Below are 18222 nucleotides of genomic sequence, written 5' to 3' on the forward strand. Positions count from 1 at the left end.
AGTTCAAACATCCATCCAAGAAGTGTAAGAGCAGCAAGGGGACAGCAGACTAAAATCGTGGGATTGACGAGGGCGCCCACACCGCTCCCACAGAGGTGAAGAGGCAGTGAGGAGTTAGGCCAAGAGCCCAGTGAAGGAAGCAACTACGGACCGGCCCCCGGGTGAAAACACTACCTGAAGCAACAAGATGAGCATGTGGGACAGGGAGAGAAAAGAGAGAAAAACAAGAGCCTCGGAAATACCCTGTGCTACTCTCGCCGAATTGCTCGTTGAGGACAGCAGCCACGGCCTCGTCCCTCACGCCGCCTCCGCCTTTCCCCACACCACTGCAAGGGCACGGAGCCGCCGCTGTCCCCAGGCGGGCGAGGCCGCGACAGGACTCCCCGCTCTCCCGTTAAAAGCCCTACGCCACAGCGGAAGGGCGGCACAGAAGAAACGTCCGATTCCTACCCGACGCCTCCGCGATCCGCCTCGCTCACCCGGCTCCGCCGCCACGGCTTTCCCCCGCTCTGCCCCGGCCTAGCCAATCACCAGCCGGACACGATGAGCATAGGCGTAATTGACAGGCGGTGCCAGCCAATCATGGCAAAGCCAGGGGCGGGGGCTCGGCACGGGAGCGCTATTAAAACAGGCGACCGTTGGCCAGAGGCGTGCTCTTGCTGCTGCGCGCGGATGGGGGTCGCGAGCAGTTGGGACGTCGTGTGCGGGTGGCGCCGCGTGGCCGCCCTGAGGGCGGGAGAGCCGCCGCCTCAAAGACACCCCGGAGGGAGGCCGGCCCGCCCGCCCGCCCTCTCTCTCTTCCACCCCGGAGCGCTTATTTATCTCACCGTTAGCTTTTCAGAACGCAGCTGAGGGGGGGGTTGTGTCTTTGGGCTTATATCCACTCTTAAAAGGTGTATCTCAGGGTGTGCTCTGTTGTGTGCTTCTTCAGGGAGCATTTACATGCAGGTCTGTGTTGACGAGTAATACCCAAGTGAAATAGGTCTGTTCTCAATCCCTACTGTTTCAGTTAATATTTCCATGTCTTAGAAATGAGCTATGTCAGTTTAACAACAGCTACAGGCACTACCTAAGCCAGTGAGGCTGGAGGCCTTGCGGTTTTAGCACTGCTCTTAGAAAACTGCTTTGATGGGCACGCATCAAGGGCATTGCCATCAATAAAGTGTGGGGGATTAGTTTGCCAGTTCTTCAATTTGTTGTTAACAAACGTTGTGGCCCACTTTCCCCATCTAGCAAATGAAAGTTAGAAGCCAAAATACTTTCACCAAAGATGACTTCTCTTCCCTTTTCCTAAGATGTACGTGCTCAACCATGCTTTTTAATAAGGCAGAGAATCCCAGAAATTTTAATCTAGTTTTAATTATGTACTGCCATAAAATTGTCACAGCATCCTATTAGACATTTACCTATTCAAATTCACTTATTTTTCAAAGAGAAAGCTTTTTATCCTTTTATTAATAATGGCATGATACACTAATCATGCATTTTACAAATAATGTGTCTCCATTTAAAAATTCTGAATAGCCAACATAGTGAAGCTGTTGCCTTCAAGATTAAACTTCAGCACCTTTTGATTTCAGATGTCCTCTTTTTTTTGACCACATCTAAATCAGCTACAAAGCCTCTAATAGGAATGAATATGGGATATATTAAGCTAAACAAAGTTTGGGGTATTTTGACTGCAGCTCGGTGTCCCAGTTTCCTTGGAGACTGCTCACTTCCTGGCAGAAAACTCCATGTGTCTCAGTTGTTATTGCTGGTGGAAAGTACTGAAAGAACTGAAAGAAAAATTCTCATCTAAGTGAAAAAAAGGAAAAAAACAAACTCCAGCATTTTCTTTGTATTTCGTGTAAGTGACATCTTACTGGGTAGGTTACTGTGTACAGCCGTTTCTGGAGTACAAATGACTGCTGCTGGGGGATAGAGCTAAACAGCTGCTCAGCTGGGAATATTAACCCGTTCCAGCACTTAACAACAGAAAGTCTCAAGAGAAACTATATATGCAAATTTGACAGCAGGTTTTTCTCTTCATGATGTGACATGAATAAAAGAGAAAATCAAAATAACCAAAAAGCATTCAATGTCTACATTATTATCTCTTATTAAGCAAAAAACTGAGACATAAGAACTACAGACTCATTTGGTTTTCTTGCTGACCCCTGCCTCTCTAAAAGAAATTAATGATTTTTTTCTTCCTTTGTTCCTCACATGCTAATTGGGTATCAGAGTTCTCACTGCCTCTTTGCCCATAGGTGCTAGCTGCTTTTTTTTCTGACAGTCTAATTGCTCAGTATAATTAGGTTTTACTAAGAACAACTATTTCTAACCTGCATTTGTCTTGGATTTTGCTGTGACTCGTGATAAAGTCTGAGCTGAACTTTTCTTTTCTAATAAGACCAGATTTACAGGGAAATACAATATTTTTATTCAATCAAGCAGTATATCTGATAACTTCAGGTCTTCAAAAAAGATTTTGCACACCTGAAAACTTCTCATGGCCAAATCAAAACTATTTATTCACCTCAGCGCTCTCTGAAATGTTGCTTTTCTTGTACTACAACGAGCAGAATCCTCACCAAGCAAATCTTTCAGTCAATCTCCCATTTTAAAAAGTTAGGTTTAGTTATTTTAACCTTTAACACCATGTGTAATTCTATCAAGTTGGGTGCAGTTGTAGGGGAGAAGCCACCTCTCTCCTCCTCCAGGTAGGCACTGCCCCTGGTGAATTCTGCCTTGTTTTAATTTCTTCCCCTTGTACTTGATTGCATTCTGCATTCAAAAGACATATCTCACCCATTTTTCAGTAGCCGTCATTTGGATAAGCATGGTGGAAGGACTAGGGCAATTAACAGTTTAATTCCCATTTCTAGGAGTGACAACTTCACAGCAAAGGGACAGTTTCTCAGTTGTAATTTCCTTCTCTCTCCCTATACATATATAAATACTACTCCTCCAAATTAATGCTGTATTTTAACTCACGTATTTTTAATGGAGTTTAACTAAAGGATGGGAAAGAAGACCAGGCTCAGAACGATGTTTGTTATTTATCAGATAATTTATTTTACTGCTTTATTGAATTGCTACCTTAGTACATAACTGTTTTAACTTTTAAACCTGATAAATAGAACCCTATTTTAGGATTATTTTACGAGAGTTACAGTATAATTTGCAGAAAGCATTTGGCACAAATTCTGGTTAGAAAATTACATGAAATTGCAAATAACATGCTATTTGCCCTAAAGCTTTATACAGTTCCTATTAACACTGAGTTAAGTTTCCTCATGAATGTCTTTTTGAAACTGTTGTGAATCTGATGGATGAGGAATGAGGGCAAAGTCCTGCCAAGATTATGACATTTATTCCTTTGGCAAAATTTGAAAATGTGAAAGAGGTGTTTTTCTTACAGGTTTTATTTTATAGCAGTGCACCAGACAGTTGCTTTTCTTTTCCTTGTAAGTTATTTAAGGTAGCTGTAACACAGAAGTCCTTGATGTTTTTTAACTTCTGTTTCATTGGAATGCTAGCAAGCCCCAGCATATATATTCCTGGAGTGGGCTATTACTGCAGTTGTAATATGCCTTAATAGAAGCATAAGCTTTTTTTTTTTTGTCAGTGTAGATTTTACTATGGCCTCAAGCAGGAAAAGAGGGTATGTAGTATTTCTGCACTCTGACAGGTTTGATATGTAGGTAGTGGAAATACTTTAAAAGGAAGCAGACATCCTTTGAAGTTTAGACAAAGGTCTCTGTAGAAAGCCTAGACATAATATGATTGTAAATCTAATTATAGTAAGCTGTCTAGAAAGACTTAATTTCAGTCAATCAGTCCATTTTAGTTTGGGTTTTCAGTTTATCAAGTAGCTGCAATGTGTGTTTAGTAGGATCCTCCTAACGAGGCATCCCGGTGCCTGAAGGGTCTTATTTCTTAAAAGGTGCTGTTTGCTCTCATTCAGCTTTCTGCTTTAAAAGAGTTGGTATCTTTTTTAATTATAAAATTACAAAATCTGGTATTGCTGGAATCAGCATTTCAGGGAACTGAATATTAATTTTAGAGAAATTGCCGTACATACCATATGGAATTGCTTTCTTTTTTTTATTTTGTAAACCACGTTGAGAAACACATGCCACAGGATTTTAACATGCAGATATGCAATGAATATGAAAAAAATGGATCCCGAAGGACATTCTGTCTTCACTTAGATGATTATGAATATCAACAGTTTAACTGATGTAAATGGAACTAAATCAACTTTAAGCCAATATTGCTGACTGCGGAGTGGTGTAAAATGTGCATAACAAAGTGTATAAAATCCGTCTCCTTGTTTTTTCCCTCATTACCTCCAGAACTATTGTTCTCTGCTGCCTCTGTATCTCACTCTAAAAACCTGGACCCCGTGCGACAAAGCCATACTTTTAATGGTGTAACCTTTCACAGAGCGAAATGGCTGTTTTCTGGCAACACAGCTAAGCCCCAGAGGGAAGGAACAGATGCGAATTCCTGAAAAAAAAGTTACACAGCAAAGGCTTGGTGGAAGAAGAGGTGAATGACAAGGAACAGAAGGGAAGAAAGGATGGGAAGGAGGGAAGGGTCAAGGGAGATGGAGAATTCTGTCCTGCTGTACTGCTGTCTTTTGATGCTCCACCATTACAGAATGCTTTCCTGTCTGCTTTTTAGGCAGACGTCTTAAATGAATGCTGAAATGGCAGTATATCCTCCGCACATCTGTACAGCAGCAATTGAAGAGGTTTGGTGGGTTTAGTGCTTATGAAAGTGTCTACGGCCCCAACAAGCTGGAAACCAAAGTTTTCTTTCACAAGGATGTGAAGCACAAAGATCTATGGAGCGGGCTTCCTTTCATCACACCGCTGGTGTCTCAGTCCTCACCAGAGGGCCTGGAAAGATCAGAGACAGTCCCCTCTCAGTCACTGCTCAGTTTTTTATTTCTCTGCAAATACTGTCAGAAAATACTTGAATTTATGGTAGCTTCTGCAGAAGCCTTAGAGTGTGTTTCAGCATTGGAACCAAAGAGGCATCAGGCATCAAACTCTAAAGTCTTTAGTCATACCTGATCTGTCCCAGACATGGAACGGGTACTTTACCAGGGAAGCTGAAGATTTTTATATCACATTACCTTTTGAATACTTAATAATTCTGGGAAATAAATTACATTGAGTGCAACAAGGGAGAAAAAAGATTTAATTTTTACTTTTCCTAGATTTAAATATTTAAAATACCTTTATTGTAGTTTGAGAAGTGGAAAAGAGTCCACTCTTTCTTTAAGCTCTTCATACTTGGCTTTGAATTCCAGCTTATTCTGAGAATCCTAAAAAGCATCAATTTATCAAGCTCACATCCTTTTAATTTATAATCCATCTGCTGGGAGCTGCTAACTAGCTTTTAAGTCAGGAAACTCTGGACTGTCAATGCCAATTATAGTTAAACAGCTTACAGTGCTTCTGTGTAATTTTCTTTATATTTTTCCTGAGGCTTTAAGGATATAATGCTGTGCTTGGAGACACAATTGAGAAGGTCTCAAGCAATGTAACCTGTGGTTTTGTGTGTGTCTTTCATTTATATACACACACATAATTGTGTATTTTATACACACATAGAATCCCATGACTTTTCTGTGGAGTTTTTTATAATATTCATTAAGTAGGGCTAACAATGATTTTTAAATGCTTTTCTGTATTTAGCTGTTTTCTTCTCTACGAAGCCTAGTGAACAACCAAAATTGCAATGAAAAACTAAAACAAGAGCCACTACGTTGTGGGCAACTATAAACAAAATCAGTGCTATGCAGTTTGACTGTTCCTTCCTGCTTTCTGGTTAGATGTTGCAATAGTGAAACAGGAAATCAACATCAATATTTCTAAACCTACTGAGCAGTTACATCAACTTAGTAAACATGTGATTTACTCGTTTTTTAAATGCGAGTTTCGTAGTTAGCCGTTACCGATTTGCTGGAGATCTGTACAGTGCATTTTCCTGATTGTAAGGGAGCCACTAGGTGGGAGTATGTTATCTTCAAAGACGGTTTGTCAGCCCCAGCTGGTTTTATTTTGAAGCTCCCTTTCCCGAGCATCCAGGAGATGCTGCAGCACCATCCACACCGTGTTGAATTAGTGATCGAGTTGAGATTTTTCAGCGCTCGTGTGCACACTGGAGGCTGGGGAGACACTGCCTGCCTTGCTGCTCCTCCAGTCCAGGAGGACTCGACCTGGATCAAAGCAGAGGCAAGGGTTTACTAGAAGTTACACCATCCAAAAAGCAGATCTTGTATCTAAACAAGGACCAGAAACACTCTGCATAAGCTAGCTATGTAGAAAGCCCCAAGGACCCAGGCTAAAAAAGATTTAAAGGATCGTTTTACTAATATACAAGCTGATAATTTTAAAAAAGCATTGTTAAAACATATCGAAAGCCAGCCATTTGCCAGAGAGGGAACTGACATGAAAGGGCCTTTCGAGGAAGATTAGACCATAGCAAAACCAAAAAAAAATTTTTTTTTTGCAGTAATGTTCAGTACAAACGTGATAGAGAAGTTTTCAAAGTAAGCCCATTCTTTTCTACAGGAAAGATGTCCTCACATTAGTCCTAAACTGAGGGGTCAATAAAAGGCATTTTATGACTGATGAGTAAACTCAAAGTAACAAACTGATGAAGCTGGGTGTAGTCAAGTCTAAAGAAACTCCAGAATGATATTGTTGGACTGAGAGGTGTAATGTGTAATAAATTTCTGAGAGCAAGGATGGTGCCAAATGAGCCCCTTTCAGAAGTAGTTCAGGGTAAATTTGTGGAAACTACAAAAAAAAAATCTGACTTCCACATCAGGAATATCTGAGAGTTGTAAGACTGTAAGTGGAAAAAATGAACGCAAAATGATTATTCATTTTTCCCTGTAGTACAAGAAGGGGAGGGACAGCTAATGTAGTCATCAGGCAGCCAATTTAAAATAAAGTGCTTTTTCATGTGTCATAATTAATCTTGCCATAGAACCTTTCAGAAGCCAGCCAGATAAGCTAAAAATAGAGTAAAACAGGCTCACTTAGGGTAAGAGTATTAAACATGATAAAATGAATGCAAGCTTTCAAGTTGGAAGTTGGGGAATTGTTGCTTACAGAAATTTTTGAGAACGTATCAAGCCTCAGCCTGTACATACCCTCTCCCCAAGTGCTCACCGGTGCTTATTGGTGAGGAATGATACGGGGCTAAACTAACCTTTGGATATTGCCAAGTTCATTCCTCGGTTCTTACAACGTTGAAAAGTTTGGCCCTTGTCTATAAGCTCAAGGCTCTCAAAGGTAGTTAAGTTGTTAACAGTGTCTGGTTGTCTTGCTGCAGCTCTGGATTGAGAGTCCCATTTTCCTAAAGATTAATGGGACTAGTTGTGTTCACAGAAAAAGATCTCAGAAGCCAGCTGAAGAGTGCATTGCCAAGACCAGCAAAAAATAACTAGGCAGAAACACCGGTGTCACTGCAGAAGCAACTTGTCTGTAGGCAGCTGTCTCAAGAGACTTAAAGAACTACAAGAAAATAAAAAAGCTGCACAGTTCATGACCTGTGAGATTCTTCAAATCATAATTCAGTGTAAAGTTCATAATGATCAGGGGTTCATTTCTGAATATCGTTATTAAATTTCCACAGGTAGGAGATTGTGGGGAGGTCAGGGAATGGGTGGGAATACTTGATCTTGCTCTCTATAAAGTCAGTGGCAAAGCTCTGCAAGAAGCTTTTTTTATCTGCAAGAAACATAACTCAGCGATGCTGTTGCAATAAAGAAGCTTGGAGTACTTCTCAATTACTGAGAACCTGTCCTAGTGGCATAATTTTAAAATATTCAGTGCTAGTAAAGTGATTATTTTTTTTAAGTAACTTTTTTCATTAGGATCAAATGGTTTTTGTATAAACAGGTGTCTTGCTCACATCCTATATTCCTTTCCTGTTCAGTGATACAGTGAGCTCACACTTTATGTCACAAATCCAGAGTGCCTTTCCCATAAGAACAGACTGTTGTTGCAACCACAAATTTGTATTTAATTGCAGGATTGAGTACTGTCTGTAAGAGAGCTGTTAACAGAAACATTCCCCAAACTGAAAAATGCAAACCAGAAAGTTACTGAGGGAAAGTAATTTCTATAACTGGTTTGGGTGGATATTTTCAGTTTGCTTGTAAAAAACCTCTTTGCAAGTCATAAAAACCTCATTATAATTTTGAAACGCATTTCATGACTATGCATCGGATCTACTGCCTGTGCAATTCTCAATGCTTTAACAGTATTAGAGTTACTGGAATTGCTCAAAGACATCAGAAATAGAAACGCTCCGTTCCTCACTGGAATTTCAGTTCACTGGCCAAGCAGAATTACTGCTTTCTCCAGGCAAGTTTTTGCAAGGACATTATTCCCAGTCTACACCCTCCCTGTGAATACATGATCGAATTGTCGTACTAAAATAGTGACTAGAACAACAGAAGGGTTCTTTCTTACATACAGTGTGACCAAACCTACTTGCTGTCAGAAATTGGGAGTAATAACTAAAGGAAAATAAAAAGCTGTCTTTACCACACGATCATTGGTGCTAAATGGCGGATGTGCTGGATGAAGAGATGTTACTTCTGCCTCTATTTGTCAAGGCCACGTCCTAGTTTATTACATGTTTGGATTTCCAGAGGAGCTGAGTTTTGTGAGTGTACTGAGCTTGATGAAAGACTAAGGAATGGGACGTGGCAAAGTGACTGTGGGTGTCATGAACTACATCTTCATGTATACTTTAGGCTTTGCAGCCTTACACACTTGCCAATCAGAGGTGATTCTCAGCCCTGAGTGAGGCCTTCAGTCTCCACTTCCAAAGGAAGAGGAAGATACTCTTAGGAAGAGTTAGATACTTCAGGAGGGACTTCTCAGGAACTGACAGAGCTGGAACCTCTGTAAAGTAACCTGTGAATAAATCGGCTTGGGATGGAATTTAAGCAGTCTGGAGCATATCTGCCTGATGCAAAGTTCTTGCTTCGGGTGAGCTGGTAGGACTGCAAAACAGGACAGGATCATGTGGTGCTATCTGTTCAGGCTCCAAAAGCGACAGAGCTGTGATAGTATGATGCCAAACCAAAGAGCCTTCTTCCCCTAGGGCTAAATGCAGTTCCACGCTTTTCACAGAACTTTTTCTGGTTCTGGAGGCAACCAAGTCATCGCTGGCTCCAGGCTTGCTTACACAGTGCTCTACCACGTCATTCAGGCAGACTCTAAATGAATGTGGTTGAAACCAGGTGCCTCCCTCCTCCTGGGCATTCCCTTGGAGCTACGTACCATCTTGTCTGCAAACAGAAATAGCACAAGTTATTCTGTTTAATATCTAACTCTCATCTTTCCACCAGAGGTGCAGGAGAGCTCTCATTATCTTCACACCTGCATTTCTTCACTTTTGATCACGATTAATTACTAACCTTTTACCTACTGTGTGGCAGTAGCAGACCCACCCCTTCCTATGTTTCTGTGCAATACTAAATGGAAATGTGCAGGTATTTTTTGCAAAATTGCACGGCACACAGGTGCAAATCTGAGCTGCGTCTAAGACTATGCAGAAGCAGAAGATAAGGTGGCTTGGCAAGTTTAGCAGAGCATAACCCTTCATTTGCGTGTATTCTTAATTATATAAAATAGTATACCTCCTTAGCCTCCCTCACAGAAAACTCTGGTTTCGCAGGCAGGGAAGTTGCCTTGTGGTAAGGAACCACGCATTTTATTTATTCGGTATGTCCAATGCAAGGAACCCACAACCTTATGCAAATATTAATCAAGTCTTGCAGCTGGCCAGAAAACAGAGATGATTATTGTCCCAGTTACAGAAATGGGAAAGAATTGAAAAAGAGAAACTGTAGGCAATAGTTAGAGAGGTACAGCGGATATCTGCTTTAATTAAAAGCGTTTGCTTTAACTAAAACAATACTGCAGCAAAGCAGCAAACCTTTGAGATAACCTGATAGTCTCTCCCTTATTTACATCTGAAAGTTTTCTGAATGGCTGCACTTTGTGTTGTGTCAAAGTCAGAAATGTCCCAACCTCAGCATTTCTAGTTCCTGGCTGCATCTAGGGATCTGTTTCCCACTCAGAACCTCACTGGGGTCCATAGACGTCGAGAAGTGACACCACCCTTGGAGGGGGGCAAATACAAGTCCAAACAGAGCCTGTTCCAGTGCAGAGGGGCCAGACCGCCATTTTCTGCTTCTAACTCAAAGCCACAGGTGTTGCCCAGCTTGATTAAAGGGGTAGGTAGCCACCTCATAGCCTTATCCAAAGTCTGGTGAGTCTCCTGCAGGATGGACTGAGAAGGTCCTAGGAGCAGGTCTCCCAAATCCCCAGAAATGCTGTAACCATCACATTTTTGCACTCTTTATAAGATGGTATCGCTGTTTCCATTCAAAGTCCTGCTCAATCAGGAAAGGACTCAAGGTTTTGGGTAACAAATGGGGATGTCTACCTTAAAATTCTGGCCAGGTTAATCAGCTAAACAAGGTCACAGAAGAGGTTTGTGCATTTGCACATGGTCATCCATGTTTGCATGCATGCTGCTTGCATGATGCCAGTTGCAGCCCCTGGTAATGAGTGCTGTCTTGGAGTGTGCCTTCAGACAAGGCAGGCCAGGAACCACCAGAGGTGAAGGTACGCTGTAGCGGTGAGAGAGTTTAGCTATATGGACACGAGTCACAGTGTACCACCACACAGTCAGAAGAATCATAGAATTGCCTAGGTTGGAAGGGACCTTTAAGATCACTTGAGTCCAACCATCAGCTTAACACTGACAAAAACAGCACTAAACCCTGTCCCTCAGCACCACGTCCACCCGTCTTTTAAACACCTCCAGGGATGGTGATTCAACCACTTCCCTGGGCAGCCTGTTCCAATGCTTGACAACCCTTTCAGTGAAGACATTTTTCTTAATATCCAACCTAAACCTGGCGCAACTTGAGGCCAAAGAAGATGGACCCCAGCCCGTTTTATTTACTAGGTTAGATAACAGCCTGTGGCATTAATGGCATACCTCTTAATTTAAGGGAAGGCAAGTTAATCCATTTCGTCTCAGCCTAACATACAACCCCGTCTCAAGCCCCCTAAACTCCAGCTGGGGACAGGAGAGCAGACACATCACTGTGCCCACTGTGCCCAGCTAAGCAGCATCTGAGTCTCCACAGATGAGCGAAGACTGGTCCCTCACGCAGAGAAGACTGCGTTCACCGACTGGTCCTTCAGCACACCTGAAGTACCCTGCCCTTGCAAGTAAAATGAACCTACGTTATCTGCCTCCCGCACTTTCACTGCCTCCTTCAGCCCAAGCACCTAGGTGTCGGTGTTGTGATGTACTTGTAGGGCGCTGTGCAGCTGATTTGCTGCAAATCTCACTATCACAGAGCAGCCACCGACTGTTTTCCAATTCACAGATACACCACAGAGAAGAGGCAACTACAGAAACAAGGTCACAGGGCTAAATAAAGTTCCCTGATAAACAGGGGGAACATTAAAAAGCTACAGAACATCTTAGAGAAAGTTTTCTACCCTACGAGGCACAGAAACAGTAAACATAAATCACCGGTTTTGTCACAGACAGAACTGTGGTACTGCAATCAGTGTAATTCTGATTTAAGTCTCCTAAAGATCACCCCACTTCCCCCACTTCTCCCTGAGTCTCTGAGCACTCAGGACCATACCCTAAACGTTCCCTTGACTTCAGAAGCGAAGCTAAACCACAAAACATAGCACAGAATCAATTTTTAAGGAATCATGCCAAAAATAGCTGTCAAATACTTTGAGTGATCTATCCCCACAGCAGAGGAGACCATTTATTTTACCAGCACAGTGTTCGGAAAGATTTCTGTAAGGCTTACAGGAGAGTGCAATGCACTACAGCAAAGAGCCTCAAAACTACTAAGAAGCTTTCGAATCTCCATTTCCCATCAGAAGGCCCATTCACAACACTAAAAGTGCTCAGAGGAATCAGGTCCTAAGCTATTACAAAGCATAAAGAGCAAATGGCTCCTAGAGTCACCTGAGAACTTTTTTTTTTTCTTTAAATTTCAGTGGATAAAGGAGATGCTAAGTCACTGACTGCCTGACACAGTTCTGTATCTTTCAGTGGCGTGTGACGCTTTATTTAATGTGAGAACATGCAATAAATAATACAGCACCGTATTATTTCTAGAGATCACAGTTCTAATGTTTCTCGTTGCTGCAGCTTGCTTTCTAAAACCTGTCTGGACGATGTCAAGTCACACACAAGTTTAATTCCCTCTTCCCCACCCCCTCAGACTTTAACCAGTGTTGCTATGATTTTGTTTTCATTAAAAGCCTCAGTGGTATTTATGTGTAGCATTCTCCTTCTGCGCAGGAGGACCCAAAGGTGAAATCAAGCAGCAGATGACTGTTCACCACAAAATGAGTAATCATTTATGTTCCAAGCTAAAATAAATACAAACAGAAAGCTCACTGTTCTAATGTCTTCATTAGCAACTAACTTTTTTTTTTTTCGCTTTTAAACGTGGGTTATGTAAAAACATTTCGAGCCTTGTGAATGCTCATTTTATTTTTGTTTTCTTTGGAACGCCTGAAGTGAAACATCTATCCTCTTAACTTGATGTCTTCGCTCCTTGCCTTTCCCAGTGGCCCAGGGGTGATGGTTACACTCCTCCATTACATATTCTGGTTTAACCACACAGCTTTTTAAAACAGCCCCACCACTAAAATGAGCTGCAGCTCTAGATTTACACTCCCCATCACCATCACTTACGGTTCCCGATGAACAATTTCACTTCTGAGCACGCACGTTTCCGAACAGCTGAAGTGCTCCACAGTTTTCTGTGTTTTTCTTATTATAACTAGCTCCTTCCTTTCAATGGCATCACAGTTGAGCTCAAGTCTGAAACGCAATGCTCCACCTAGGGCAAGTGCTTATTTTTACTCGAGTAATTACACAAAAAAAAGTTGACACTGACATTTACCAAAATATTTCAGAGCACAAACACCACACGCAGAGCTGAACATGAGAATTCATGCCTCTAGTCTTGTTTTTCCCCCTCAGAGTATGACTGATTTGACTCATGCCTGACTCTTAACAAAATTTCCAGATCTCTGCTAGAATTATAGTTGGTAGGAAAAACTCCTAAACATGCAGCTGCATTTCTGCTCTTGTGCCCACATTATCGCTTGCCTTTGATGAAAGGATAGAGCAAGACATTCTAAGACCATTTCATAGTATTGCATAAGCTTAAAACTTCACATGTTGAAGGAAAATTCTTTACTAATACAGCTGGACGTCTGCAAGGAACTGCTTTCGCTTCTTTCATAGACACCTATGAAAATCCCAGTTTAGTCCCCCAGTCTCATCTGGAGGCTTCTTGCTCGACAGCATTAGCAAAGCGGGAGCATTGGTCCTTTGATACTGAAGTCAGAGCAGGAACATTTCTCTGCCTTCCAACAGTCCCACTTATGATTTGGTTACTGGTCATGACCCCGTTGTTTATTGTATAAGTGAATCATAAGAATTACTGGAATTCTTATAAATCCCAAGTAAATAAAGGGCAAAAGAAAAGCCCACCTGTAATCAGACACCGTGTAACTGCATGTTAATGGACTGTTCAGTGCCCTACTGGGATACGTTAGAGAAATGCTATAGCATTATACTCAATTTCAAGAGGCTGGTAGACATTTTTAAATGAATAAATTCTCTTTATATAATTACAGTAATGACTACAGTTCATACTTTATGCACAGCAAGTAAAAAAAAACACACTGGAATTTATGTAAATATTATTAACGCATACACTATGAAAAAGCAATTCGTGTTAATTAAAAAAACACCTTAGTTTTAAAAGTTTACCAGGAACAGTTACACCGAGCGTTGCAATCTTTGAAAGCAGAACAGAAGTTGTTTACAAGGACCCAAGGGGAACTGATCTCCAGCTGCTTGGAGCTGGGCTGCAGACTGAGCGCGTGCCGAAGGCTGGGCTGAAATCCACTCTCGGTTGATGGCAGCAGCAGCCGCGCTGCCGTTTCCTACAAGCCTGGAATTTCACCCCAGCCTTTACATTCTTCGTCGGTTATAGCGGAGCAGCCAGAAGAAGAAAGATGATTAGAGAGCAGCCGAGTAGACTCACAGTTCAAGAATCCGATCTTCACACAGCTGTAAGGTCTACGGGAAGAAGGGGGTTCATAGCACGCATAAAATGAGTCTCTCTAAAAATGGGGGAAGCGGCCGCTTCGGCAGCAGAGCTGATGACAGGCTACTGAACACCACTCACAGAAAGAAGCAAATCTGAGTTTCAGTCCTTGGTGAAGACACCGTCATATTCGCCTTTGACTAGAAAGGAAGGCAAGCGTAGCGCGTGAACGTGTAAGTGCATGTATCGCATGCAAGGCATTCCAGGAGCCGAGCAATTTCTCTGCATACATCAAGACATTGGTAAGAAAAAAAAAATAGCAAAGGTTTTTAGCACTCAAACAATTGGGTAGATGTTTTCTTGATTTCAAATCCAACTTTACACATTCTTGATAAACATAAAGGCCTCAACATTGAAGACGAAACATTTTTAGCACCAACTGCAGGCTTGCAAGTGAGTACTTATTTGCAAGAGACGAGTATAGAACGACATGTCGTCTTTCACCGAGAGGCATCTTGTTTTAAGGCAATATCCAAAATGGCAGTAGAGCCACCGCAGAAACTGCTCTAATGATCCCTGAAGCTTCACGGCACCCACACGGGTCCCATCGTTGAGGGAAGGTAGGAACTAAATTGGCATCTGTCCTACTCCTCCCCACTATGTGCCCTGGAACGCTGGAAATTTCCGACGTTTGTATGTTGCTAGTTGTCACAAAGCAAGCTAGTTTCTCCCCGTATCTCCTAAACCCCTCTGTAGCCATTTATCTTAGCCATACTAACCACTATCAGTAGCAAGGAAAATGCTGAGGAATTGCCGTCTTTCCTTACCGCTAACCCAATTAAAAAGTTGTTCAATACGATAGCGTTGACACAATTAATACAAATGAGAGATTTGCGAACATTTCCCAGCAGGGAAATGACTGTAGCCAATGCAGCCAGATGTGCTCCTGCAGCACACGGCACCCAGCCTAGGGCTGGTTTTTCTTTTTGCTGTCAGATAGAGTCAGATTACTTACTTACATTTCCACTAAAGAATATTTTAGGAATGGAGACAGTAACTTCTGAATATACGCTATATCTATCAAAGTGAGAGGTAAGTAGTTTGTTCTCAATATCCATCACTTTGTGGAACCCCATCATCCATTTTTATTAATAGTTACGGCACACAGGTATGCAGCTACGAAATCGAAGAACATGAAGGGTATTACCAGAATCACTTATGGCTAAAGGCAAGGAGCAGAACTGCATCGCAACCCTACTTTTTTCATGATTTAAAGGTGTGTTAAATTGTACCAACTGAGATTTTCAGGAAATCTATTATTTGGCTTACACAGTAAGCTATGCCTTGTGCACTGTGTTCTAGACAAAGTTGCATTTAAAAAAAATAGCACACAAGGTTAAGAAACTTTACGAGACGCCGATGAATAATCTGTGCTTTCATAAATACAGTAGTATACATCCTATATACACACGCTAGCCGCCAGCCTCCGGGGAGGCTGTTAGCCAGCCATCCACAGAAAGAAGGGAATAAAGATAGTCGGGAGGGTGGTGGAGGGTGCCAAACCTAGGCAGACTATTGATGCTAATCCCACGAGCACTGAAGCGAGAACACTCCTCTGGTCCCGAATGATCATCTTCACAGTCTCACAGAACTGGGGAAAAAAAGAAAAAATAATAACAAAAAGAGAACGGATCAGGGTTAAAGAGGAAAGCTTTAGATGCCCGCTGCCTCCGCGACAGACCAGCGGTGGCGGCCCGGCTCTCTGCAGGGCTCCCCGGAGCGCGGCACAGGGCGAAAAGCGAGCCGGGCACTGACCCCCCAGCCCAGCTTCAGCCCCGCGGCTCCGGCGGGAACGAGCAGCTTCAGAGCGTTTTAAGAGCGTCTTAATGAATTGCCTTCGGAATTCCGCCTCGCCGCTGGAAGCCGGCAGAGGCCGGGCTGCCCGCCCTCCCCGGCGGCCCCGCACCGGCGGCCGTGCCCGCCACCTCCGGCCGTGCCCGGCGGGCCGTACCGACCGGGCAGCGGCTCCGGGGGCCCGCGGCGGTCGGCGGCGGCTGACCTAGTTTCGGGGAGCGGCGGAGCGCCCGGGAAGGGCAGAGCCGCCGCCGGTGCCCCGGCCTCTCCCGGCGGCTGCGGGGCGGCTGCCCGCGGGGGTGCCCGTACCTTGTCGGTCTGGAAGCTGACGGGGGCTCCGTACCGGCAGTAGGTGACGAAGTGCTCGCAGTTGTTCCAGAGCAGGCTGTAGGCCGTGGCGCCCACCAGCTTCTCCGCCCGGCGGGCCGCCTCCTCGCTGCCCAGCACCTGGTCCTCGAAGAGCCGGTCCATGTGGTTGACCAGGATGCTGCCGCCGTAGGCGAAGTCCTCCACCGTGTCCACCCGGATGCTGGCCGTTTTGGTGATGACGCCCAGGATGAGCCGCTTGTTGGTCACCACTTGCTGGATCTGCCGGCGGTCGCCGGTGAAGGCGGGCAGGATGTCGGGCATCAGGTGGGCGACGCGGTTCTCGCCCAGGTAGATGCCGAAGTGGATGAAGAGGGTGCGGGGCACCTCCAGCAGGTCGCCCCGCTTGAAGCAGCTGGTGTCGTAGTAGCCGGGGGCCGCCGGCGGCGGCGTTTCCCCGCCGGAGCCCGCGGGCAGGGGCCGGACGTGGACGAGGAGCAGCAGCTTCTCCAGCAGCAGCGAGGCCGCCTGCGGCACCGAGTTCTTCATGGTCGGCGGGGGGAGCGGGTGGGGGTACAGAGCCCTGATGCCACCGAGCAGCCGCCGCCGCCCGGCCCCGCTTTTCTAGGCTACCGGGCGGGGCGGGGCGGGCACCCGGGCCAGCCCACCGGCCGAGCGGCCGCCCCGAGGAGCGGCCGGGGTTTATTGGGGAGCGCACCGCAGCCCCGGCACCGGCGCCACCCGCAGCGAGAAAAAGCGCTAGGAGCTCAGCGGAGCGCTGATGGGGTCGCAGCCGCAAGGTTCACCTTCCCCCCCGCCCACGCCGCCGCGGGGCTAGCGAGGGGGCGAGCGGCGCCCGGCTCGCAGGCGGGAGGCTGCGGCGATGGTCGCTCGGCGGCGGGAGAGGGGAGGGGAGCGGAGGCTCCTGGGCGCGCCTTTCTTCCGCGGAAGAAAACAGGTCCCCGAGGAAGAAAAGGGAAGTCACATTTATAAATTAACTCGCCCGAAAGGTCCCTCAGCTAAAAAAGAGTGGGGAAAGGCGGAGAAGCGTTCCCGTGCGTTTTGTTTCATGCTAATCCATTATGCAAATGGATAAATCCCGGCAACAGAGCCCACAAAAGAGCAGCCCTGTCAGGTCAACAAAGCCGCCCCGTCTGAGGCTAATAAGTTTCCGTAGCCGAGCAAATTCCCGCCCCCCCGGGGGCTGCGGGATGATGGATGGGACAGACATTCATCTTACCTGGAAGTTGACAGGGCCCGGAGAGTGGCAGGGGAGGGGACGGAGGGGACCCCTCACCCGCCGCGGCTGCCGTTGGCTTTTGTCGGTGCCACAGCCGCTCCTGCAGCTTTCCCTTCTGTGAGAAATTCGGAGGCGGAGGGGGCGATGGGAAGCAATGCTGGAGAAGTCATTTATCAGAGCATCTTCCCCCAAACCCAGGCTCTAAAGCTGCCAATTTGCCTGATCTGTCCTCCCGCAGGTTATGGACACTCAGGCAAACACGGCAACATGTGCCGTGCCAAGTACAAAAAAAGGGAAGCAAGAGGAGCAGTAGCATGGAACAGCTTTGCATCTCTCCACAGGCAAACACGCATGTTGACAGAGCAAGTTATTTTTCCCTCCTCGGCCACTTCAAATGTGAGAGCCTGTGGATTAAGGATGAGATCCCTAGACCACCCTCGAGCTGTAAGACCCCTTTGGTCACACCAGCAAAAACAGAGAAAACGTTCACCATCCCTTTTCTTTCCATCAGGGAACAGCTGTGGTACGAACGGAAAGGTAGAGGGGACATGAAGGACCCAGCAGGTGAGAGCCTCCTACCACCATGGATGCTGAACCAAGGCTCAGGCAGGATCTTGTGCATGGGAAAGATGAGGCTTATCAATGAGCCAAGGCAAGTTTTCCCACTCCTCAG

The 18222-nt window shown here is 45.0% G+C and overlaps 1 protein-coding gene across 1 annotated transcript; it reads right to left on the reverse strand.

Moving 5' to 3' along the window:
- Positions 1 to 13072: 13072 nt before the first annotated feature.
- Positions 13073 to 16892, reverse strand: LRAT (lecithin retinol acyltransferase). Its single transcript, XM_054203108.1, has 2 exons — positions 16313 to 16892; positions 13073 to 15800 (listed from the first exon to the last, which is right to left on the reverse strand). The coding sequence occupies exons 1-2, from the start codon at positions 16856 to 16858 to the stop codon at positions 15648 to 15650; spliced, it is 699 nt and encodes a 232-aa protein (XP_054059083.1). The 5' UTR covers positions 16859 to 16892; the 3' UTR covers positions 13073 to 15647.
- Positions 16893 to 18222: the final 1330 nt, after the last annotated feature.

The sequence above is a fragment of the Rissa tridactyla genome, chromosome 5 (assembly GCF_028500815.1).
Source record: "Rissa tridactyla isolate bRisTri1 chromosome 5, bRisTri1.patW.cur.20221130, whole genome shotgun sequence".
In the NCBI taxonomy this organism is placed as follows: Eukaryota; Metazoa; Chordata; class Aves; order Charadriiformes; family Laridae; genus Rissa; species Rissa tridactyla.